Below are 24,703 nucleotides of genomic sequence, written 5' to 3' on the forward strand. Positions count from 1 at the left end.
AATTCTTGCAGTATTTACAATGTAGAACTGGTGGTCAAGAAAGGTGAAGACAGACACTTGCAAACATCAACCTGAAAATATCACAGTTAGTGTTTCGGTCTCTACATTTAGACTCAGGTCCTCAGGTACACCACATGATAAAGATCATGGATTAAATCTCTTGTTCAGTTTGCTATACTGTATGGTATCTCGCATACGTTGTTAACTTGTAAATATGGTTCCTCAAGCTCTATTATACCCACCACACAACTACAAGCATTACAGAAACTATGCATTAGATGTGCAGATCAAGTAAAGTGCAGACATTTTATAGCTGAGTTCTACCCTGTGAAATCTGGGCAACAGGTCACAACACCACCATTTAGTGTATATATATGTTGATCTATATATTAAAAAATTCATGAATTCCCAGCAGGCTTGAGTCTGGTATTGAGCTGAAAAGTCACTATGATGATAACAGACAGTTCAGTACTTTTAGAAGACTTGCAATCAACACCCTAAAGACCGAACTCCTGTGGTTTTCCATATCCAAGTGCTGGATGGCTTCATTCCCTCCAGCTGCCCCACTAACACAGCACCGCTCAGCTTTGGAGAGACCCTGGGCAAGAGTCCTGGGCAAAAAAGTTATCAGCACAACACAGGGACTTGGGACCGTGACACAGAGACAACCCGGTAGCTCAGGTCAGGATTTGGCCAGGATCTGGTACACCCAAGCGCAGAGCCAGACCAGAGCCAAACAGCCTGCCCAGTGCTCTGGGATGGCACCTTTGCCGGGCTTTGCTTGGCTCTCCAGCTCTGGGGAGGCTCCTGCTGTGGTGCAGAGCATGGCGTGACTCTCTGGAGCCTGTCGGGGTAGGATGCCGAGCACCCGAGCAGGAGAACCTTCTGGGGGTGGCACAGCGGCACAGCACAGAGCAGCCTGAGCAGCTCTGCACCCCAACCATGGGTCTAGGCTAAGCACCAGGGTACCCGCTTGTAGGGCTCATCGCCTGCAGTTCAGTGCCAGCCACCCTCCTAGAAAAGCCTCCTGGATGCCTGCCTGTGCAAAATGCTCTTGCTATTATCCATGCTTTTTCATCACGCCAGTCTCTTCTACTCTGGGTGGGGTACAGGTAGCTGTGTACGGAAGTCACTTCGACATCGCACATGTAATGGTGCACAAACACAGCGTCTTGCATTCTTCTGTCAGGCCCTGGTGGAAGGAGAGGACCGTGAAGTGCACTAGAAAACACCTAATTATTCAAATGAGTATTGACTAGCTCCTAGATATTACAGGAGTCTGTCGCCCCTGGCATTATGCCCTTTGTTACTAACACGTGCAGTTAAGACAACAAAAAAACCCCAGCCCTACCCCAAAACCCCACCAAGCATAAGTCCTATGGTAGAGTTCAATAAGCTCCAAGCCAAGACATGCACAGTTCGTGTCTTGATACTAGAAGACTGTTGTGCGTCTTCTGTATTCTTATGAAAGGATTTTTTCACAATACAGAAAATTAATAAAATATTCTTTCAGAGAAATAACTAAATGAAAGCCGTTGTGTGTTGGCTTAGCGTGTGTGTGTCCAAAATCTTCAGTGAGAGATATAGAAAATTCAGTAGGTTTGTTCTGTATTCCATAAAAAGAACTGCTTGAAATGTCATAAGGTTCATGAAACATGATGATAAGTGACAGAGGAATGATCTTGTGGGTTGCCAGTAGAAGACTGCACTTTCCTGAAGTGGGAAAGAAACCTTTGATACTTTCAGATTTTTTTGGACCAGATTAAATTCTGAACAAGTCTGCTAGAGTTGAAAGTGAGGGGAGAAGAGAGCATAATTTTTACACAGTTCTTTACTCAACATGCCCATATGGGAGAAAGGGCTTTTTTTTTTAGAAAAAAAAAACAAAAAAAAGAAAAAAAAAGGAACAAGGAAACCTGATTTCCTCTCTATTTTTAAAGAACTATCTTCTTAAAATATGTTAAATTGGTTCCCAGCATTGAGGCTGTTGAGCATGTCCTGAAGAGTGCTGGCAGGCGGGATGGGGTGCATGGTACTTTGGTGGGAGTGGGGATAACACTGGAGCAGCTGAAGTGCTGTCTATCCAGGTAGTTGGCAGCACATGCGAGGTTTGACTGTTGGTGGGGCTAGCATCTGTGAGTGCTGGCAGAAGTTGAAGCTGGGTATAGCTCCATCCCCAGAGGACTGTACCCATCTACAGAGAGCATTCTGGCTCTACCAGACTGATCCTTTCATACCCTAGACCAGGTCTTGTCAAGCAGCGTATTCTGGTTTTAATCAGACCTTGATAGATGCTTTTGTGAAAAGGTAAAAGTAGGCGGCACTGGAGGAGTGCATTTGCTGGAGAGCTTTGGAGATACAGTCAGTGTTGCAGAGGGGAACAGAGTGAGCATGCAGCACTGATGCTTCTGCGTAGGAGACGGCTACAGTTCCCCCGGCTTTTCATTCCCTTCTTATGTTCCAGCCTCTTGTTTCAGCAAGTGCGGTGGTTAAGCATATCACTGAAAGGGAATGCAAACAGCGCCTTTGCTGGATTAGCCACAAAGCTGTCCCACCGAAAGTCAAGCTGTTGCAGGGCAGGATGAAGATTGGTCTCTCTAGTCCCTCTGTTCTTGCTGGATTCCTGCAGGCGCCTGCTACCAGGCAGATATTACCCTCCAACAGCACTGTGTGTAGGACAAGTAATTCCCACAGGTAGTTCATCATCATCTGTTTACAAGCGCTGTCACTTCTGTGCAGTGACATAGAGAAATGATGCTCTGGTAAATCTTCCTAAGACAAGGGATGGTAGAAATTACAGCCAGCAATAGCTCAGGTTAGGCTGAAGTCAATGGTCTAGTGCTCCCTGGAGCTGCAACAGTCATAAAAAAACCCAGAACGCATAGCATAGTCTTCATCCATTTTGTGACATTCATTCCCCCCCCCCCCCCTTCAAAAAAACCTTCCTCTGATTTCTACAGCACAGAGAGAATTAGTTGCTGGCAGTTGGTGGGAACTAAACCTCTTCTCCCCTTGTGCTGTTGGTGAAGGTGAATGAGAGGTTGGCCCCCCACACCTCACAGCCATGTGCTTTATCCTAATTAGAAGGCATGACCTTTTCTTTAGTGCTGTGAACTATCCTAGTCTCTCTTGCCTTCTGCCATAGCTGCCAAAATGATTTTTATTGTTGTAAGCGTAACCCTGTTTACTGAGATTTAAGGGAACCGGAAACAATATATGTATATGTGTATTCCTTAGACCCATGATAAAAGTTCAGTTGCCTCTTAGCCTCAAAATAAAAATGAAAAAACTCCCTACAGGTTCAGCGTTGTGCAAAAAGTGTGCTTACATCACCACAGACCATCATGAACTCTTACGCCCTGAAGCCGCAGTGGTTGATAAACGATACATTCCTTCCAAGGGGAGGAGGGAGGGAATGGTTTAATTTTTCTAGCTTAAAGATGATAATGCATTTATTAGTCACACAGCGATTCTTTACATTGGCTTTGCCACTTAAAAACAATTTGTGATAACACTCTGATGGCCTATACCAGGCAGACTTTACCTCCTCCAATAAAAGACCTCACCCATTTAAAAGCATAACTGCACTGACATTGATTTAATAAATGAAACAACTGCCAGCTTTTTTCCTCTTCAAAGTGGACTGCTTGAAAATAGATGGGCAGTTACTCAGCAAAATAGTTTATCATTCTGCTAAGTGAGAGCACAGATCAAGCTGGTTCAGAGTAGGAACATTTATCCATGTTTGTAATGCAAAGAAAATCACCTTGTGTTGCAAAGCACTGAACCCCATTATTAGTATATGCAGAATCACACATATATAGATGAGAGAGAAAAACTGCCACTGAAGGGGGAAAGCAGATCTGGAAGACAGAAACTTAGTAGGAGAGAGCACAGTCAAGAGGAAGAGGTCATTCAAAGAATTACACAAGTGAAACATAAACAAGTTACAAAGGGAGAGGAAAACATGCTAAGAGCTCTCCACCACTGCTTGGACAACCAGAAGGACTTAAATTACAGTGAATGATTAAAGCTGAATGACAATCCATTAGCTTAAGGAGTGAAAGGACAAGGTGGGAGGGTGACCTATAAAAATAAAGAAGGGAGAAAAAGGGAAGGAGTGATCCTTCTGGAGACACGGGTTGAGGACGCACCCGCAGGGACGAGGGCCAGCAATCGGTCACCCCTTGCAGCACACCTCGCATCAAGCACATTAACACAACTGCGGCCCACACCCTCCCTCGGCTCACCCTTTGTTTCCTGACAAAACACAATTTCATTTTTTCAAGGGCAAAATACAAAAGTTCCCCCAAGAAATACAACTGAGCACAGATAACCACTGCTCCTGCAGCCACAGCAGTTGGCGAACACCTGGGGAACATTTGGTTTGGGGAAGAAGATTTAGCATGACCCAGACCTGGCTGCTTTGGAGTCACGTCACATGCCTGCCCCCCTGATAGTGCTCACCCTGCCCCAAAGCAGAGACCCCCACTGCACAGCCCCTGCGCTAGCTTAGACTGCAGGTTTGAATGGTGGTGCAGAGCTTACCTTACAAAACCAGCCCACGGCTCCCTCCCTACTTCTGACAGAACCTCCAAAGTCCCTGCAAGCAAGACCTAATTAGCAATTATCAGATGAGCTACCCCCTGCCCCCCTATTTTTTTTCTTTTCCCCTCTCTCTCTCCCTCCTTGTTTTGTTTGTTTGTTTGGTTTTTTTCCTTGAATTGAGCCCAGCCTAGCTACAGGTGCAGCTACACCTGTGCCCCTCTGCCTGGCTCCTGGGGCTTGCTTCAGCCTTCACCCTCGCTGCTCCGCGCTCCTGCCGCTGCGTCCAGCACAGGCTTGGCATTCCCCACAAACGCTTTAGTGTCTCCCCAACCTCTCTGGTGCCAAAGCCCGGGTATTTCCTGCAGATAGGCCCGGCGGTTGGCGGTGTTGGGGCTGGGTCGGCGGCTCCCTCGATAGCACATCCTCCCCGCAGCTGTGGGCTCAGCGGTTCTCCCGGGAGCTGTGCCGCCCTGCGGGGTCCTTGCATTTTCCTGGTGCTCCAGAAAGCTATGGGGAATTTGTCTTCTCAGATGACTTGCAATTATAAGTTTATGAAACCACGTTAAAAAGCAAAAAAAAATAGAGTCACTTAAGCTACCCGTGCAGACCATTTCTTCCCTCCGGTAGGATTTTGTGGTTGATGTAACATAACTGCGCTGTCCCTCCCGAGAAGCGCATTGGAGAGAAAGCCAGAGATGTTGTGAGGAAGGTGGTCCACCTTATTAACGGAAGAATAGTGACCTTTTCCACTGACTACATGATGAACACGCACCACCTCTCACGTCTGCGTTCGGGGTATTCAGCACAACCTCAGGTGATTTCTGGAATGTTTCAGCTGACCAGTGGATTGGATACGTTCAACTTATAAGCAAAAAAAGATGTTTTATAAGGCTGCCAGCCCCGCACACCCTCTCAGGGCTGTGAAAGACAAGCTGTGTTCTTCCTGGCACTGACGGCCTCATCCATAATCCCAGCCCAGCGAGATGCCTTGCAGGCGCAGTTAAGGTGCAGCTGAAGTCTATGAGAGATGATTTGTGAGCCAGGTGCAGTTTAAGCACCGGCAGCTAGAAAAAAACCCATCTTTTTTTATTTTTAAATGAGCAGATCTGAGGTTTGAGTGACTGAGAACCAATAAATATGGATGTGGGTTTTTTACAGAGTATCTTTTCAGAGTAGAGCTGGAGTTGGAGCTCTTAACCTCAGAAGCTGGGACGGAGCCATACCATATATGTTTATGTGGCAGTACAGGAAGAAAGGTTATCATGTTTTAGTTAGCTAAAAGAAGTTTAGTCTGAAATGTTAACTTTCTGCTAAAACCAAGCCTCAGCTCCCTCCTCTCCCCTCCCTTTAGATTGTAAAGAAATTTCACACCATAAAAGTGAATTTTGAAAATACAGCTGCTTGCCCTAACTCCTTGGTCAGAGAAAAAGCGAGCAAAAAAAAAAAAAAATCTGGAGGAATTTAAAAGTTATCTTTCTTCCTATTGCAAATTTCACTGGGTAATCTACCAGAGTCCTAACTGACCTCCAGAGGCAGCGTCTGATTGTGGCTGTCCATTTGTCCCCCTCACTCTCTGTGTTACCGCAGGCATCGTTTTCACAGTCATCTCCCTTGGCTCACAGGGATCGCGGGTAATGCTGCTCTGGGAACTGCATGTTCCCGACAGCAGATCCACGAACGTCTTTTATCTGGACACAGATGTCTTCCTCCCCAGCTATTTACAGAATCCCAAGAAGTGTTAATCAGGCAGTTTCAAATAGTAAAGTACTTCCAGCTAAAAGCAGCCTTGCCCTGAGGAGTGACTATTCCAACTTTGGGACCATCAACCTGCGAGCTCAGTGTTGGAGTGAGCACAAATAACCCGTTAGCACATTTAGATCATCTCTGTCATCCTCAAAACTCAGTGGTATGGGATCTTTTAAAAAGAATACATCATCAAATTTTACCAGGATCTTGTGAGATAAAGATTATTAAAACTGAGAGATGATTCTTGCAGTAGCTTGTTACAGTTCAACTGTTTGGGGCTATCAAGTTTATGGTTTTTCCGGAGGTCTTTCAAACTCCATAGGGTATGGGGTTCCATAATATCAGGTATCATATAATACATTTCATACATTTAATCCTTATTTCTATATGACTTTGTTAGAATTACAGTTTTACAGACTATTTGGTGCAGAACTCCTTCCAGCTTTTCTCCATTTTCTGAACCTGCCACACAGGAGTAATCCAGCTGATGAGAGGAGTCGAAGGCAAGTTGTGTTATGGTTCCTCAGGTACAAATTCTTGCATCAGCTCAGCTTTACAAGCTCTCTCCTGAAAGCTGAAGAGTGCAGGACTCCAAGACACAAGTGTGTTGTTCTGACAGCAATGAGCAAGATATCAATGCTATGGAACAAAGTTTGTTTGGCATCTGTCCTGACACTGGCAGTTTGAGCAATAATTTCCTCCCCAGATGCTGTGCAGTTTGAGAGAGTTTGGCTCAAGAGGTTAAAAAAATAATGGTCTGGCAGTAAACAGCTTTTTAGAAATATTAATTGGAGACTTAAACTTGTGCAATGCTTTGCCTACAGTAATATGAATCGCAGCAAGTAAAGGTATTGGGTACACAAGATGTATCTTTAAATGATCTACCTGAAAGAGAGAGCCCTGCTGGACTTTGAAAACTTTATCTTAGGACATAACTTTTTCAGCTTCTTTCTCTTTATCCTGCTTGAATCAGCGGATAACATGAGTCAAACACCCACAGACTTTGGGAAAACTTGAATCTGGGTCTAAATGCCAGGTTTTGGTTCTGTTCTACAGATCTGCGAATTTATTTGCCTGCAAAGAAATCTCACAGCTAATAAATAAAAGAAAGAAATGCTTAATGATCCTCAGAGCAATAAACAGCAACCAGCTCCATTTCCTTCTTTCCAATTGAATTGAGTCACTATTTAAAAACTAGTTTCTTTAAAGTCAATCAGTAAGAGGCAGGCTTTTCCCCTGTGAAGATGAACTATTACTCAGCCTGATATTTAGCCTAACACTTGGCCCTAGCTGCTCTGCGTTTCAGAGGCGACAGCGGGGGCTGAAGCATTTTTCAGCTCCTTGAGGGGTCCAGACCACTGAAAAGGTCAAACAAACAAAGTTAAAATAACCATGAGACTTGCTGCCCAGCCAGCGCTCTGGGTCCAAGATCAGCGGTACTGCTGCTTGGTGACTAATGCAATTAAATCAGCTCGTGGTCCCATACTGCAGAAACAAACCTTATAGCGTTGCGGACTGCTGCCAGATGGATTGCTCAAGCTTGGAAAGCTCCCTCATGCGCACATACTTAATCACGACAGGCCCTATTCGTGGAAAAACATGGCACCGACGGAGGGATTTTTAGCCACTTTCCTGTAGAAAACAACGGCGGGGAGCAGACTTCAACGCGCAGGCTGCGGGTGGTGACCGTGGGCTTTGTGGGTCCCCAAAAGCCCTTTATTTATTGGGAACGGCAGTAAAGTGGAGCGTGGAGGACAGTGTGCTGGGAGGACTTGCTGGAGCACGGGCCAGTGAGCACTGCAGGGTGGCCACCGGCCGCGGGGGTGGCCACCAGCCGCGGGGGTGCTCTGCCAGGCTCTCCCTCGCCCAGCCACGGCAGCCCCCGGCTTCTCCCAGAGACGGGTGGTGGAGGTCTGGCAGCGGCTGCTGCGGTTGTTTCTCTGGTTTGTGCGGTCGCTTCGACCTTGAAATATTAGTAATTGGAATAACAGTGAGAAAGTAGATGTCTGGAATTTGTCTGGACTAAACGGGATGGATGGTTTCTCTGCTTCGCGCTTTGCGAGGCATTAGTGAAGAGCTGGAAGGAAAGGATGGGAGGGCAAAGATAGCGTCCGAGCCACATTTATGTCACCCCCTGCACGGCTGCTTAATTCACCGAAGTCTTCCCGTGGTGACCCTTGCAATGAAAATACTTCTGCTTCCTTTCCTCCTCATCAGGTACTCCTGGCTTTGTCACAAGCTTCATTATCACATGGAAGGAGAAAAGCAGCATTTGTTTAAGGCCATATATTAACACTAAGCTCCATAAATTGTATATGAAAATGGAGTGTCAGCCAGGAGAGATCATTCCTCAGCTGCTGCTGTTGGCATCAGTTGACGTTTGAAAAGTCCTGTGGAGTAACGCAGTAGCCAGTTACTCCGTTTTTAATGGAAAGGCCCTTTCCTATTTCATTTGAACCTTCACAGGCTTCTGGGCAATTAAACTGGGGTTTGAGGTACTGCAGATTGCTCTTAGCCAAAGGAAAAGCAATCTTATATTTTACCACTGTGGCTAAATCCATGTTGTTACCGCTAGTCCGGACTATGGAAGAAATGAGATACAAGGAGGAAGGCACAAGCTGCACCTTCCAGTCTACCAGTAAGTCTTCCAAATGCATTAACATAGGAACAGTTGTGTTAGGTCAGACTAAGGGTTTATTCATCCTTGGTACCTTCCCTTCGGATGCATCCTAAACTATGTTTATGGAAAGAGTATGAGACCTTTTCCCCTGCACACTCTCCCAGCTGTCTGTGGTTTAAGTGTGTCCTCATGTGAAGCCTGCATTCACACCACAATCTTTTTAGCAGCCATAAATGAAGCTATATTCCACAATCTCTCCAATTCCTTAATTCTTGTGGGCTCTGAAGCAGCTTGCTGTAAGGAACACCACAATTTAACACCACGGTCACGAAGAATTATTTCCTCTTGCTGATTAAATATCAGTGGTTCACTGTGTTGTGAAGACCCTGAGCAAACTGTTCTCCATTCACATTTTCCCTGGCCATCGTCATTTCACTGGCCTTCATCCTATCCTGCCTCAGTATCTCCCTTCAGACCTCAGAGCTATTTAGTCTCTCTTCATATGAAAGCTGCGCCGCACTGAACATCCCTGTCCTCATCCTATACCACATATAATTCTAACACATCGCTTTCTGAGGTAGCAATGACCTTAATGACATCCAGTAGGTAAGATACAGATAAACATGTAAACTCCACAGCTATTAGGAAGTTATTCAATTAAATATTACTAACTCAGATAATTGAACGGAAAGAACAGAGTCCCCCCTGCTTCGCTGGGACCCACATTTGCCTTACCGCAAGCCCAGAAGTGTCCTCTTGGACTCTTCCGATTGCGCCAAGGCACTCCTAGACTTGCCCTAGCACAGAGCGAGGTTTGCCCGAAAAGCGTGCCACCCTGAAGAGGTGCCCCTCCAATGGCACCAGGGCTAGCCTGCTACAGAGGGGCTGTTATCAGGGGCAGGAACTTTGGGTGGTTAATTTTTAAGACAGTGGAGGCTAAAATAGGGTTAATATTGTGAAGGGAAAGTACTGAGGGAGAGGGTAATGATAGTAGCAGGAAAGAAAGCTGTTAGGGTCATTGAAGCCCCTGGAAGAATTAGACAGGGCAGTGTACAGGGTAATACTGTATTTGTGTATAAAGAAGGCCGAACACACATATTCTGGGTAGGAAAAGTGTCTTTTTGTCCTCAAGACACAGCACTGAAGGCCAAGGATCCACAGAATAAATAAATACACAAACCCATCTTTGGGTGACTATATAAAGCTATATGCTAGACTTCATTATGGCACCCGGGCCAGCAATAGGTTGGTTTATCATTTTGATCACTCAAGATGGGCAGAAGTAAGCGCCTTAGTTCAGGGCAGCCCATGGAAGTATTTTGCAGAATATCACTATGTTTTGTTGTTGTAAAGAGAAAGTAACAAAACTTAAACGCAATAACACGTAAGTTTGGCTGTAGTCTCCAAATAAGATTATTAAAAGGTTTTGCAAAAAACACTTCACAGACTTCTCATTCTCCCATTCCCTCCGCAAAAGGCTTCAGCTTCTACAAGACACAGCGGGCTATCCACGCTAATTGCTTTGCTATCTATACCACAGATGGAGGTACGAGCTGATTCGTGATGAGGCAACGGGAACAGGAACACTCATTTTCAGACAAGTCTAAAGTAGCCACTGGCAGCAAGACACAAAATCAAGTCGGTGCTAATTTGCCGTTAAGCCCGGATTTCTAGATCCGAGGAGGACGGTGCAACGTTCAAGCAGACGTGGGACTTTCCCCTGTTTGGCATCTGCACGTCAAACCTGGGGGCTGGCTGGGCTCTGGCTGAGCCACGGCCACGGGTGGGCAGGGGGAGAGCTGCCCGCTGGGGCACAGCCTCACCTGGATGCCGGCTGGGAGGGGGTCGCGGTGGCACGGGCCGTGGGGCCAGCTAACGTGTGGTATCGGCTCTCGTAGGGGCTACAAGGGGCAAATAAATGGGCACGGCCCAGAGCTGCGTGAAACGTGATTGAACGACAGCGAACCGCAGAGCTTTTTTGCTTTTGATGCCACTTGGAAAGTTTATTGGACAAATGAAATGGGCTATTATTTCTGAAGTTTCTGTCTCTTGCACACCATCTCTCAGAGCTCTGCTTGGAAACTTCCCCAGCTCCCCACCCTATTTGGCTTTTTCTCTTTGTTTTCAAGAAATATAGTCTCGTCAAAGTGGAAAAATATCCAACTGCTGCACAGAAAATTGACTGATCTCCTGACTTGGAGCCTGGAGGATAACTGTACCAATAGCAAAGCGGTTTTCTTTTTCTCCCTAGTCATACATTGCTTAGCACTGAGATTTGCCTCTGTCTTAAGGGTTACTACAAAGTGGAATACGATCAAAGTCAGATGGTGTGGTGGATTTTCTTCAGAGAGAGACTGCATGCCCTGTGTGAGAGGCAGAGAATAAAACCCATATGCTTTGTTTTCAAGGAAAGGAGATCAGCAGAAAAGGACTTTCTCCTGAAAAGGAACCCCCCCAAATTAATGTGATAAACACTATTCTAATAAGTATTAGTGTCCAGCCCTGGGAGGGTGGATTCCCCTGGTTACGCTGCAGACTGATTTGCTTTCTCCCCTAAGAAAAATCATTCAGCCATTTAAGAAAAAAATTTAAGAATGGTATAACAACAAACAATCCCTCAACTGTACTTACTTCTCTTTTGTCACTGAGCACTTGCTGCTTCATTGCTTTAGGATCATGGCTATTGACAAAGTCTGGGTCTCATCACTTCTGTGATTTTTGTAAAAATATAACAGTTAAATGATGAGATTTTTTTTTATTTTTGCCCTGAAAACAGTCCAGCTTAAAGCAAGTCTTAATGCTGGCCACAGCCACTGCACACCACACAAATCTGTTCAGCAGATTTGCCATTAATACTGCAGGATCTGAACGGGATGTTCCCCAAAATGCCTTTCTCCTGCTGCACCAGCTGAGCCTCAGCAGCAATGAGTGAATAAGTTGTCTTGAGTGAAATACTCACAGCTGTGGTATTCAGCGGAGAGAAATAGGCTGGAACAAGCACCTCAACAGATGAACTAATGACAAGGTAAGCAAGGAGAGGTGATGAGGAGAAAAGGGGGAGTGAAAATAGGGGACTGGCAGAGGACAGACATAAAGAAAGATGGAGAGGGGGCAGGGGTACAGGTGGGCAGAAGAACTCAGAAGAGCTGTGGCGGCTGGAGCACGTTCTTCTTGAAACACAGCCAACCTTTCAATAATCTTCATCTGTCTTTTTAAACAAAGTATCTGTTTTTTCATATTTTCTGTGTTACAGGCATGACTCAAGCCAGCCTCAACTGACAGAGCCATGAAACCATTCTTTCTGTTACTGTACACATCTGCCTCGTTTCATATCTGCCCCAGACTTCCTCAGTAATGCAGTCCACAGTCCTATAGATTTATTTTTTAACTCTTCTTTTGAATCTGCCACCTGGACAGTCTCTTAATGCAGCGTCAGGCTCTGCAGCGATTGGGACGAGTGTCCTGTAGGAAACATGTTCAGCCCATCAAAGGCAGTTGTAGAGCACTTCATAGGGTGAGCTGAGGCTGTACCACAAATTTTACTTCTTCTTCTTCTTCCTATCTTCTAAGAACATTCGACCTTATGGTCTTTTTTAAAAAAAAAAGAAATTGGAAGACAGCAAGAGATTACTGCATATTAATGGGCTTAAATGCACAGATGCATTACACAGGGAAAAGGAGACGGGCAGAGGGAGAAAGCTTTAGGTATTTCATTTGAATTTGCCATTGGCATAATAATTTTATCACTCAATAGTAATACTATTTAGCTATCCAGTAGCCATTCTTACAACTGTTAGACCACAAAGGTCACACAAATTCAGAAGTCCAGGACTAAGAAAGCTTTAATCCTTAGCAACATTCTTTTCTGGCTGCTTATCTAGTAATTCCAGCTCTAAATGGACCATATATGCACATTTTGAAGAAACTTTTTAAAAAAAAATGTTCTAAGTGCCTCACTCTAAAAGTAGTATCTATGTGGTCTAACTTTGAAGATAGTGAAGACCAGAAGTGGTTTACCATAACAGAGAAACCATTTTATAGGCCATCACAGACTTGGGTTAATTCTGTAGAAGCAGGGAAAGTTAAAGCCAAAAATGCACAGGCAACATAGTTCCCTCACTACGCAAAATCTGTTTATTGGCTTTTATTTCTTTACTCTCCAGTAGATGGCAGTCCAGTACTTGGCCAACAAAACAATCATGCGAAGAGACTTCTCTGTATACAAGTCCGTGGGGGCTTTAGTTATATATTCAAAGTGCAACTTTGGATCGCAAACATTATCCAAGTGAATCATTTGACTGGTGTTTTATTATATTGCTGGCCAGCATGAGGCAACGCCAGAATAAATAAGACCTGAGAAGTGTGTGTGGAAATGGCAGCGCCTTACAGCAAAGGGGAAGATTTTCATGTCTTTAAAGGCTGCTGGTTGTTTTAGTGATGACAGTCTCTTACACTGATGTTTTTAGAAGACTTGGGAGGTAAAAATGTAAATTTTGGTGTCTACTCGTTTGGAATTTTATTCCTCCTGGAGTAGTGTAAATTCATTTCTTGTGTTTAAGAAAAAAATTGCACAGAACTCCCTGAATCCTCTCCCTTCTGTTTGATCGTCTCCCCAGACCGTGCCTGTGCATCATACGAGGGTCCGTGCCTCTTCTGCTTCTTTACATTGCTCCAGGGCCATTTCTGGGATTGTCACTGTAAGATCAAACCCACAGAATACGTCAGATTTGGCATGGACGATAGCTGACATAGCTGATAGCGTAGCTATCTGCCTATCCCACGTGCCCAGGTCCCCAGAGCCTTCAGCAGAGTTTGGGGTGGGTGAGAGTGGTGGGATTTCCTTCCAGAGCAGGGAGCTGGGGGAGGTATGGATTTAGGGGCACCCGAAGGGAGGTCAGGGGGTTGGCACCAGCTGTGTGTTGCGTTGCGTGACGCGGTGACGGCTGAAGTGCTCCGCATCGTCCCACGGTGTGTCCCGGCTCAGGGCTGTGCAGGCAGGGAGAGCCGTAGTCCACCTAGGTTACCTGAAGAGAGGTAGGACACGTCCTTCTCTGAAAAAGGGCAACGAGTCAGTAAGCGACAAAGTGAAGGGAAGGCAGTGAACCAATACCAGGTTCAAGTGTATTTTGCTAATATTAAATAATCTTTCCCATCTTACAGATGGGCCTCATAGGTTTTCTTCATTGTTTCATTTATACATTTGTTTTGAAGCTTTGTGATCTCTAAAAGTATGGATTGATAGAGGCAAAAATGGCCTTTTGTCAAATATTGGCCCCTTCCATAACAGGGGTGAAAGCAGCAGCACTTGCACAACAGTTCACATTTTCAGAGCCTTGTACTAACATCAGTTACTGTTTGCATTCCACTTTGGATTGAAGAGGAGCTGGAAGCAAACCGTAGGTTTGCATGGGATGCAGATGACGGCACCAAGTGGCAGAGTTTTTATGCAAATGCGGTTCAGAGATACTCACACTGGTTTTTGGCTAATTGGCTCATTAGCAACAAGTGTGGGGTTGCAGATTTGGTGTGCTCTCATCATTTGGATTCTGTTTGGTTTTTAAAAAGCCCTTGGGCTTTAGAGGTAGTTAACACAAGGTGATGGCAAACCTTGTAGCTGCTACTTTCCTTGTAAGTCAAGCCAGCGAGCAGAAACTATGTGTCGGGGAAAACTAACATTCTATTTTGTGTTCCCACTGCTATTTGTGAGAAAGGATGAATCAGACGCTGTTGTAATTCGGAGTTAGTGACAGCCTGCACAGAACAACATAGAAACAGAGAACAGCAGTCCATGCTGAGAGCCTGATGTCTTGCCATGTCTGGTAGTAATTGTCCTGCACCATGAGATGCCTGTTCTGGGGGATAACAGCATGTAGTTCCCACAAGTGTTTAGAAATAAATGAGAACTTTCTTCTTTTTCTTCAATTCTTTATGTATTATTAGGTAGTTTGTCTTTGAAAAACGTCTTCTTAAACTAACTAATTAAATGCATGGCACAGCCTTGTCTAATACACACCAAATACACATCTGAGAATGTGAGACCTCTTTCCACTAGTTTCTTCATCCAGCCCTTCCTTCTTTCCCTGCTCTCTCTCCCAGTAATCCTCACTACCACCTCAGCTGTTCCATGAGCCGGTTGATCCATTTTCCTCCCTCCTGTGCCCCTGTTGCAGCTTAACCCCAGCCAGCAACCAGGCACCACACAGCTGCTCGCTCACTCCCCACCCCTTCCGTGGGATGGGGAGGAGAATTGGCAAAAAAAAGTGAAACTTGTGGGTTGAGACAGGAATGATTTACTAACTAAAGTAAAATAAAATGTAATACTAACAATAATAATAATAAAAAAATAATTGTTATCAAAAGGAATAAAATAATTTTTTTAAAAAATGAACCCCAAGAAAAGACAAGTGATGCACAATGTAATTGCTCACCACCCACTGACCGATGCCCAAGCAGTGATCCGCCCCTCCTGGCCAACTCCCCCCAGTTTATATACTGAGCATGACGTCTTATGGTATGGAATACCCTTTGGCTAGTTCGGGTCAGCCCCCAGCCATGCTCCCTCCCAGCTTCTTGTGCCCCTCCTCACTGGCAGAGCAGGGGAAACTGAAAAAGCCTTGACTTTGGATAGGCACTGCTTCGCAACAACTGGAGCATCAGTGTGTTAGCAACATTATTCTCACACAAAATCCAAAACACAGCACTGTACCAGCTACTAAGAAGAAAATTACCTCTGTCCTGGCTGAAGCCAGGAGAGCCCCTAACGCAGCCAGAGCAAACCCATGCCAGGAATACTCCAGAGCTGGTTTTTCACTTGGGCTGCTCGGAGGGACTGCCATGCTTTTGCAGCTGAGGCACACCTTGACAGGCACGAAGGAAGAATAGAGGTGCAGCCTGTAAATGTTATTCCCACAGCAGACACAGGATTGAACACTATCAGCGAGGATATTGGAAATAACAGAAAACAAGTAACAGAAATCAAATGTTTCCTACTCTGGCACTGCAAACCTTGCACAAGCCTCAGGGTGCAACCTGACAGATCTTTGCAGTTTGCTCTAAATAGGATTTATCTAGATTTACTTCACTTCGCGTATCAAGAAGACGGTGTCTGTGGGATCTCACTGTTACCCACCGTACCTTCCTGCTCCCCTGGGCCTCTCATTGCTTGTGCCTCAGGATCCAACACTCCTGGCTAAAGCGGCGTTACTCAGAATTAAAGAGTGCATCTGGCTTGGATGCTTCTCTCACTTATGCAATTGAACTGAATTTCTCTTCTCCAAATAGCATCTTGACTTCACACGACCGCTCAGCAAAGCAGATATACACCTGGAAAAATGAGCAGAACTAGTTATCAGCTTGGGAGGCCTCCAGCTGTTTGGTTTGTTTTCTCACCTCTGTTTCCTATTTGAATGTGGGATTTTTGTGAGGCCCTGATGAGGTATTCACCAAATCCATGTCGTGCTAGCTGCATTTTCCCCGTGACGCTTTATACCTCTGGTGCTGCTCGCACAAGGGATCGGAGAGCCACTTTTGATCCTGCACACACCTAAGTGAGCACTGACCGACGAGCTGGAGACCAGAACTTGACAAAACCTTGGCTTTTGTCTTCTCACAGGCTGAACAACTAACATGACAGTAGGATGCAGTAGGATGCGGCTTGCAAAGATGCAAGGAGTGAGGCTGAACCTTGGCCTACTATCTACGCAGACAAGCACGGACAAATGTGTTTCTTTTATGTGTTCCTGGGCATGAAATATCTATGGTTGGGAAGCTTTGCCTGCGAGGTTAAACACTGTGTGTTGCAGACACTTGTCTGCTCCAGGGGAGGCATATCTACACACTGACAGGTATTGCATGGGAGCTCGGGCCATTGCTTTTAATTTTAACTTGCATGAATCCCCATAGACTCAGGTAGAAGCCTCCCACGTTCCTGAAGCAAGACACAACTGACCAAAGTGCCAAAATACACACAAAAGAGAAAAGTAGTAAGGTTTTGAGCACTTTCTATAGGTTTTGCTCCGCAGCAAAAGGCAAATTTTTGACTCACACTCACATGTGTATTAGAAAGCAGCCTGAAACCCTCTCCTACTTTGTCATCAGGTTGCAGAGGAGAAAACTGAGAAGGCAGCAGTTGGTCCCAAGGCATGTTCTAAATCCAGCCCTTGGGGATAAAAAAAGAGTCACTCTCAAAGGGAAGAGGCTTAATGAATTGAAAGCCTCTCATCTCATTTCATTAGATGACTTTATTAAGCACGTAAGTGCTTATTTGTGTAACTGAATCTAAGCTATTCTTCTGCTCTTCAGAAACAGCACTGCTCCAAATCCAAAGCACCTTCTATGATGCTCATACTTTGATGCTCACAAGCAAGTGCAGCCTGTGCTGCTCTGTAACAGCGGCAGACCTGACGCAGTGAGCAGGCATCGCGGTGGGAGGCAGGAGGGGAGCAGCCCTGCTTGTCACTAGCAGCAAATACAGCCTTCCTCATGCAGCAGCTCCTGTAGATGGCAGGCAATTCGGTGCTGCTAAAAGAAAACAAAAACGTATATAGTGTCTGCCTATAGTTTTAGCGTGCTCGGCAGCATCGCTAATCTTGCTTTCAGATAGCCATTGTAACCTATAGAATTGCTCACGCCTCAGGGTGTAGTAGGCGGTCCGCAATATTGCCAATTCTTTTTTTTTGGCTTCGTAGAATTGCTAAGACCTGAACGGACCTGGAAGCTGAACTAACCTCAGCTCTCGGTATCAAGCTAGTTCCAGTGGGGACTCTGGCATACGGACCTCAGAGTGAAGGATGGGTTATTGTAACACTGCTGGTACTGTACAGGAATGGCTCACCGTATGCTTGAGGTGGCATTGCATTTTGGTTTTTAATCAACATGGAACTTGCAAGAGAGGCAATTCAGTTTCACTCTTTGAGGCAGAGAACTGGTCATAGGTGGTGGGGGTTTTGTTTGGCTAACTGCAAATGAGCCACTTAAATCAGAACTTTAAAAGTGAATGCTAGCATTAGATAACAGCTTACCCACATTTTGGTAAAACATAAAAAATTGTAACTTTTAATACCCGGTGAGTATATATTCAGTATCACAGGAGTCAGCGGAGCCAAAGAGCAAAACAAATAGTAGCAGACTGATAGTCTAATTCTCAAGTGTGTCCCCTTACGGCAGGATTTATGGACATAAATACGGGTCATGTTTTCATAAACTTGCACAGCTGTATACGCTTTTTGTGGCTAAGCAGAGAAATACAACTCATGGGACTGTCAGAATAGCATATGCCAATATAATGAACGTAGAACTTGTCAGGGACACAAAGGTCTCTGCCTACCTGGGATGAGATCCGCCTTGGAAGAGCCAAGTCTAGAACCTCCAAGCCTCTGCAGTACTTGTCTCAGAGATGGTGAAGTTAAAAGGCTGGATTCAATAAACAACAAAGCTGTTTGAAGTGCAAAACTGTAATCCCAACTCACCTTTTTCTCCTACTCAAACCTGTCTAGTCTTGGAGGCAACTAATCCCACCAGGCGTCTTTCTGTTTGACCTTAGGCACCTAGAGTTTTTATGAACTCCAACCACAGCAGCCTAAGCAACAAGGTTCCCGTGAAATAAGATCTCTGGCTTTGTTCTAGTCTGAGTCTTTTTGGAAGCATTCTCATTCCATCATAAATGTCCTGAAAAGTTTTTAAAGAGGGCTTTTTTTTTTTTTGGTGTAGAATAAGTTCAAATTATGCCCAATTCATGCAGTACCTGCAAAAGGACAAATTTAAGAGCTAAGACTTTTGCTTTATATTACTTCCTGAATGTTAAATGATTAATGTTTAGTACTCTCATGAGGTAGCTCTGGTGGTATATATAGCATTACATTCATAGCTTTTAAGTCTCCATGGGCTTACATGTGAACCTTCTGCTCAGGCATAAAGTTTCCTTTATAAGTACTAGTAGCAAGAATTTTAACGTGTTTCTCCCGTGCCTCTTTTTCTGGTGCAAACACTTCCTTGCGGAGAGAGAACTTTTCGAATAAGGCTAGATATACATGTGTCGGGGGGGCGGCCGAGTTTGGTTTTGGCAGCGGCTATGGTGGTTAGCACACATTTGGATCAAACACCCCTGTAAAATGCTGAGAGCAATAGATAGGGGCTTTGTGTTTCAGCTGCTCCCAAAGCAATCCTGGACCATAGCAGTCTTGGAAGGGAAGCAATACTCCTTCCAGCTGCAGAAATGGCAAGCACTCTGGCTTTTCATGTTGTGCAGTGTTTGTTTTGTTTTTATTTCTGTTTTGTTATTTGAGAGACTCTTGGAAACAGCCTGTGCTGGAGCCAGCGGCAGTCCCCTGAGGCTGGCTGGACGCTCTCCTCCGGCCAGCAGAGCAGTGCCCTCTGGTGCACATGCACAGCAGCAGCCTGGTCCTCAGCTGAACCCAAAAGAGATTAATAGAGGAGGAAAATTAAAAGTTCACATCTGACACGCTATCGCATTCCCACGAACTGTTTGCCACGTCGTACAGTTCTGACGGGAGTGTTGCCTGAGGGGAACCGAAGATTCAGCTGTCTGGATCCAACCCAAATGATAGAGTTTTTGTTTTCTTTTTATGTCATTTCCAGAGTTAAGCTTCTGGTTGACAACTAATGCAGGCACAGTCCACCCTTGTTACTTAAGGCTAAATCCACAAAGGATTAACTTCTAGCTCTGTGGGCCTGCCAGCCCAGTGCTCTGTTAGGTAGTTAAGCATACCCATTAATTATGCAGCAAATTTAACTAGACCAACAAATGCAACACACCAAGCACGAAGTCACTCAAGTGAGCTAGAAGGAAGTGCCGAGAGTCATGTCCTAAGGCTCCTTTGCCCTAAAATCTGGACACTGGCATCTTATTACAGACTGCAGAGATTACCTGACCGCTCAGGAGTCACAGCCACCCTCTCCAGAATGAGGCATCTTGCCAACCCAGTGAAGTGGAGCTGCATTCGAAAACCAGGTTTGAAATCACTTCTTGCAGGCAAGAGCTGTAACTGCAACTCCAGAGCATTACACTCGTATACTCTTTCTGCGGTTACACCAATTTTTAATTATTCCATTGCAAAGTGGAAAAGCTCCCAAGGGGAGACCTGGGAGACCCCTCGCACACATCTCCCTGAGCCCAGCAGCTCGACAGTCATGGGATACAAGAGACAAAGTTTGGACAGTCATGATCCACATCCGATGCAATCGTATTTTGAGGGCTGCTTCTAGTCCTGGATTATCAGGGCTTTTAATCTCTTTTTTAAAACGTTTTTTCTCCTGCTGTAGATACATGTTGAGAGTGCTTTACAAGGTGAGGAACTACAGGCTTGGTAAGCTGCCGGGAGAGGGCCTGGGATACAAGCCAAGAAATTAAATAGCTGGACACTGCTACCAGACCAGTAAATAGAAGACCTGTTAGCTAAATTAAAAAAGGACTAAAAAAAGAGAGAGACCAAAGAAATTTATTTCCTTTTTATCTATGAACAGTATGACATATAATTATAGACAAGTTTTGATACACAGGAAAACCCTTTTGTCAACCATTTTTTTTGCTAAATGAAAACAGCACAATAATCTTTACACATTCATATTTTGTTTTTTTCTTTTTTTTTTTCTTTACAATACACAGCTTTCTTGGGTTGAAGCAAACTGCAGGACATATTGAGTACTGGTATATTACAGCTACTTACATCATTTAAGAACAGCAAATGGAGAAAAATAAGTTATTTAAATATTGATTTCATATACAGAAAGTGCAACTTTGTTAGTTGTTACATAACTTGCTTGACAGTTTTGATTCCTCAGAGGGTGTCAATTAAAGATAAAAGTATCTTGGACCAAAAGTATTATTTATTCTAAAAATAATACAGTACAACTGCACAGCTGTGACTTGGTGAATCAACCACTGTTGCTGCTCTTAGAGATGATGACCTGTTTGAATAATGCAATGTTTAATGCTTCTGATCGTTCCCCCAGTTTGCATTCAAAGCCACGGTCATGAGAGAGCACAGGGAACTACAGGCATCATTGCCACCTGGGTAGTAACAGAGGGTTATTGATCAAAGCTTATGGTTATGACGGCATTCAGTAATATTTTGGGCTTGCTGCTTCTATTGTTAAATAGCTGTTTGAGTTACAACAGTACGATGGATAGATGCTTAACATCGTTAGCCTGAGCAGAGGAGATTAGGATTCCAGCAGCAGGTTTCTTTCGTGCTTCCCAAGAGTTAACAAGTCAACTTTTGCTTAGAGCACTGAACGATTGCAAGAAAATGTAAGAGGTTATGGCTCTCATACCACTCCGCCTCACCTGCTTGGGGAATGCCACAGGTTACTGAAACCACAGCAGGGAAGCTCAAACACCGAGAAGCTTAAGGCTTTTTTTAGATTAAAATATAAACTAAAATGGTAATTCAAGTAAGACCACAGAGCAGAGTCTTAAAAAGAAAAACAAAGCAACTATTAAAACTCACAAATCTCAAACTGCTCACTCTAGTCCTGATGGATGTGATTTGGTTTCCCTGGGCTACACAATCATTTAGAAATTACTGATTTACAAAGAGCGTTTGGCACACAGGTTCAGCTTATTTCTGTAATTCTTCTGTCATTAAGAGAGGGGAAGGTAATTGGTACAGGAGAGCTGTATTATGTGACTTGCCTTCCCTGCAATATGAGGAAATTTGTCTCCTTTTTTATTGCATAGAGCCAGCTTGGACTTTTCTCTTGCTCCAATATAGCTGCTGTCTACTTACTTCTACTCAGTTCTGGCCCCTGCCAGGAATCCCAGGAAGTCTCAATACTCTTTCCATCTCCTGCTTACTGATAGTCACCATGTAAGCCTCAGAGAGGAACAACAGACAAATCATCATTATTAAAAAAAACACTTGTTTGGTTTTTTTCCCAGATTTTCACCAGCTGTGCAAAACACCTATGCTGTATGTTTCCTGATGCTGTCATATTAGAACATGCTGATTATCCACACACCAAGGAGAACATTACAGAAACAGATCCAGAGGAGCTTTGCTTGAGAACAATTTCAAGTTACCTTAGTGAATTACTTGCCTTCTCATGATGGTGTGTAGTAGACAGTGGTGAAATATGAAACAAGGAAAGCAAACCTTACACCTACCAATTCCACCAGGAGCCAAATTGATTATCATCTGTAGTAAAATGCATAGTTCATCTGACTTAAAACATGACCATGAAAGGACCATATACAGTGAGGAATCATGGAGTAACCACAATTTTTCATTCATCAGTCTGAGAGCATTTTATCACAAAAAGTGTCATTAGTTCAGCATGAGGCTGGGATAACTGAGGCACCAAATAGTGAAGTGCCTTGTCTGGTTTTACACAAGAAGTTGATGTCAGAACTGATATTGGAAACAGCCACACATGCTGGCCTGTGCCCAGGTTTCTATACTATCTATCTCCCTTTACCTGCCGGAGTACGCTTGCTCTGTCTTCCATGGAGTGTTTGCACTACAAGAAGCTGAAAGACACACCATATAGACCCAAAGAAAAAGCTAGTTATGTGCTATTCATGATAATCTGTATTTGGTATATAAAATGTGTACCCATATAGAAAAATAACATCTGTCATTAGCCACATATGCAAATGGAACGTTTTACATGGATTTAGGCAGAAAAATATCATTACATAATGGAAAAATGGTTCACCACATATGCCAGAACAATGCTCTCTTCCAGTGAGAGTGTAACATTAACACAGTCATCAGGGATATCAACTGTTGTAAAATCACAGTGTAATTCATAAGACTAGATAGGATTTTTTTCATCCATGTAATGGACGTGATGATTTCTATGGGACACTATTTGCTTTTTCAATGCATTTGATCTCCCACAAGTGAATTTTCATTTGCAGAAACCCACTGTTTGGAATCGATATGGTCAGGATACCAAGTCAAAGCTGCAGCGTAATGATTGACAATATAACACAGTACACAGAATATGATTAAAATGAAAAGCAGTTACATATATACAAGGCAGTATATCTTGGAACAGTTTAGTAACAACAGTAAATGCAGACTGTAGTGAACAAGAAGTTAGCCTGACAACCAAAACCTAGCATAAACCTGCATTTGTAAAAGCATCTCTACAACACAGAAGGTGTTATGATGAGGCATTTTATAGAAGCTACTTCAGCTGGAAATCACCCTAAGTGCAGCTTAAGGGTGACAGGTTGAAACAAGGCTTGGGAAACAGGTAAGTTTGGGAAAACAGGTAAGTGAACACTAGGTAACTGCTTAAAAGCTTATTTTAAGGCAAATAAAAAGCTGATTGCTAGAAAGCAGTTATAAAAATGACCTCAGCTCTGTACAAATAAAAGGAAGCCTTCTGACTCTCCACGGGTTAGTTGCACTGGAGTGACAGAGACAGACCATACTGAAAACTAATTCCAGTCCATTAACTTTGGCCTAGCTAAAGGCTTTGTGGCATACTGGGACCTATACCAAGCAACAGCAAAGATGACCGGGGTGGGGGTTGTGTTTAGCTCTAGACTGCTAAAATAAACAAAAGGCATTTGCCAAACAGCTTCTACTGGAATTTGCACCTTGGTTTATACCTGGTCTTTAGGACTGACTCCAGGTACCTGGAACCTGATGTACAGAAGACCCCCAACCTAAGAAGCTCTCCACAGAAACAGGGCCTATTACTGGTATTACTTTCACAAACTTGAGGAAAATGTGTAAGGGTCCCTTAATTTTGTGAAGCTGTCTGATTCTCAGGCCAACCCTGTGCACTTTATGAAATAAGAATACTTTACTGGGGAGCAAGGGGGGAGGGAAGTACCACATCTGTGTTACCTGGTGGTTGCTTCTCTTCTCCTTCAGCTGCCAAAGACAGCAATAGAAACTTTTCTTATCCTTTGAAGAAGATATCTGCCTGTCCTTGGAAGCCACTTCCTTGATCTCTTTAGCTATGTGAAGTAATTAGAGCAACATTGGTGCAGGAAGAAGCAGTGGATTCTCAACCAGGCAATGCCACACTATGGAGCACGTTAAATTGCCTCTGGATCAAAGGGTTTGAAGAGTCTTGCCGCTGCCAGGAGCTTGCTTATGTGCCTTTCCTCTGTAATGCCAGCTTCTTGAAGGCAAGTTTGTGACAGAGAAGGCACTTTTCTCAGTGTATTGAATCCTGCTTCTGTGAGCAGGCTGGAATACATAGGTAGACCAATGGAAATCAGCCAGTCAGATACAGAGGTGATAAGTCCTGGGGATACAGGTTTTCGGCAAATTTCAGTGAGCCCTCCACTTGGAATCTGGACAGCAAAGAAAAAAGAAAGAAAAGAACCTTTAATGTTAAACATAACGGCTTGTTTTACAGCAAGTTTTCTTTTGGTTTTTTTTTTTTTTTTTCTTCTTCCAAACTGGTAGAATTTCATAGCAGATGTTTCAACTTCTCTCATGTCACATTTGTCAGTATGAGAGTGGTGTGGGTTGAAAGGCTAAGATTACTTGGCACAGGAGCAACAGCAAGAAATTTGGCAATGCAGATGCAGTGGGAAGTATCCAGCTGCTTGGGCAACCATTGTGTGCCATTCTGAATTAGTCTGACATCAGTAAAAAATACCCAGTGACAGGACTTTCCAGGGGGATCTATTAATTTCTCAGTAAGGCAAGAGAAGACCAAATTTGCCTATTACCTCCTCAGACAGACCAAGTTCTCTTATAAAAAGCCACGAAAGCTTTTGACGGTTTCCCCCTCCTGCTTTTGCTAAGGAGGAGTGGACAATAGTATAGTTTAAGAAATGAAAAAGGAGTGTAAAATCTT

The 24,703-nt window shown here is 44.1% G+C and overlaps 1 protein-coding gene across 6 annotated transcripts in view; it reads right to left on the reverse strand.

Moving 5' to 3' along the window:
* Window positions 1–20,352: 20,352 nt before the first annotated feature.
* LOC126038598 (SAM and SH3 domain-containing protein 1-like) overlaps window positions 20,353–24,703 on the reverse strand; it is a 573,090-nt gene continuing 568,739 nt past the window's right edge. For all 6 annotated transcript variants that reach the window (XM_049800528.1, XM_049800531.1, XM_049800527.1 and 3 more), the window contains one exon: window positions 20,353–24,191. In XM_049800528.1, coding sequence (XP_049656485.1) covers window positions 23,931–24,191 — 261 coding nt within the window. In that variant the 3' untranslated portion in view covers window positions 20,353–23,930. The remainder of the gene's footprint in view (window positions 24,192–24,703) is intronic.

The sequence above is a fragment of the Accipiter gentilis genome, chromosome 5 (genome assembly GCF_929443795.1).
Source record: "Accipiter gentilis chromosome 5, bAccGen1.1, whole genome shotgun sequence".
In the NCBI taxonomy this organism is placed as follows: Eukaryota; Metazoa; Chordata; class Aves; order Accipitriformes; family Accipitridae; genus Astur; species Astur gentilis.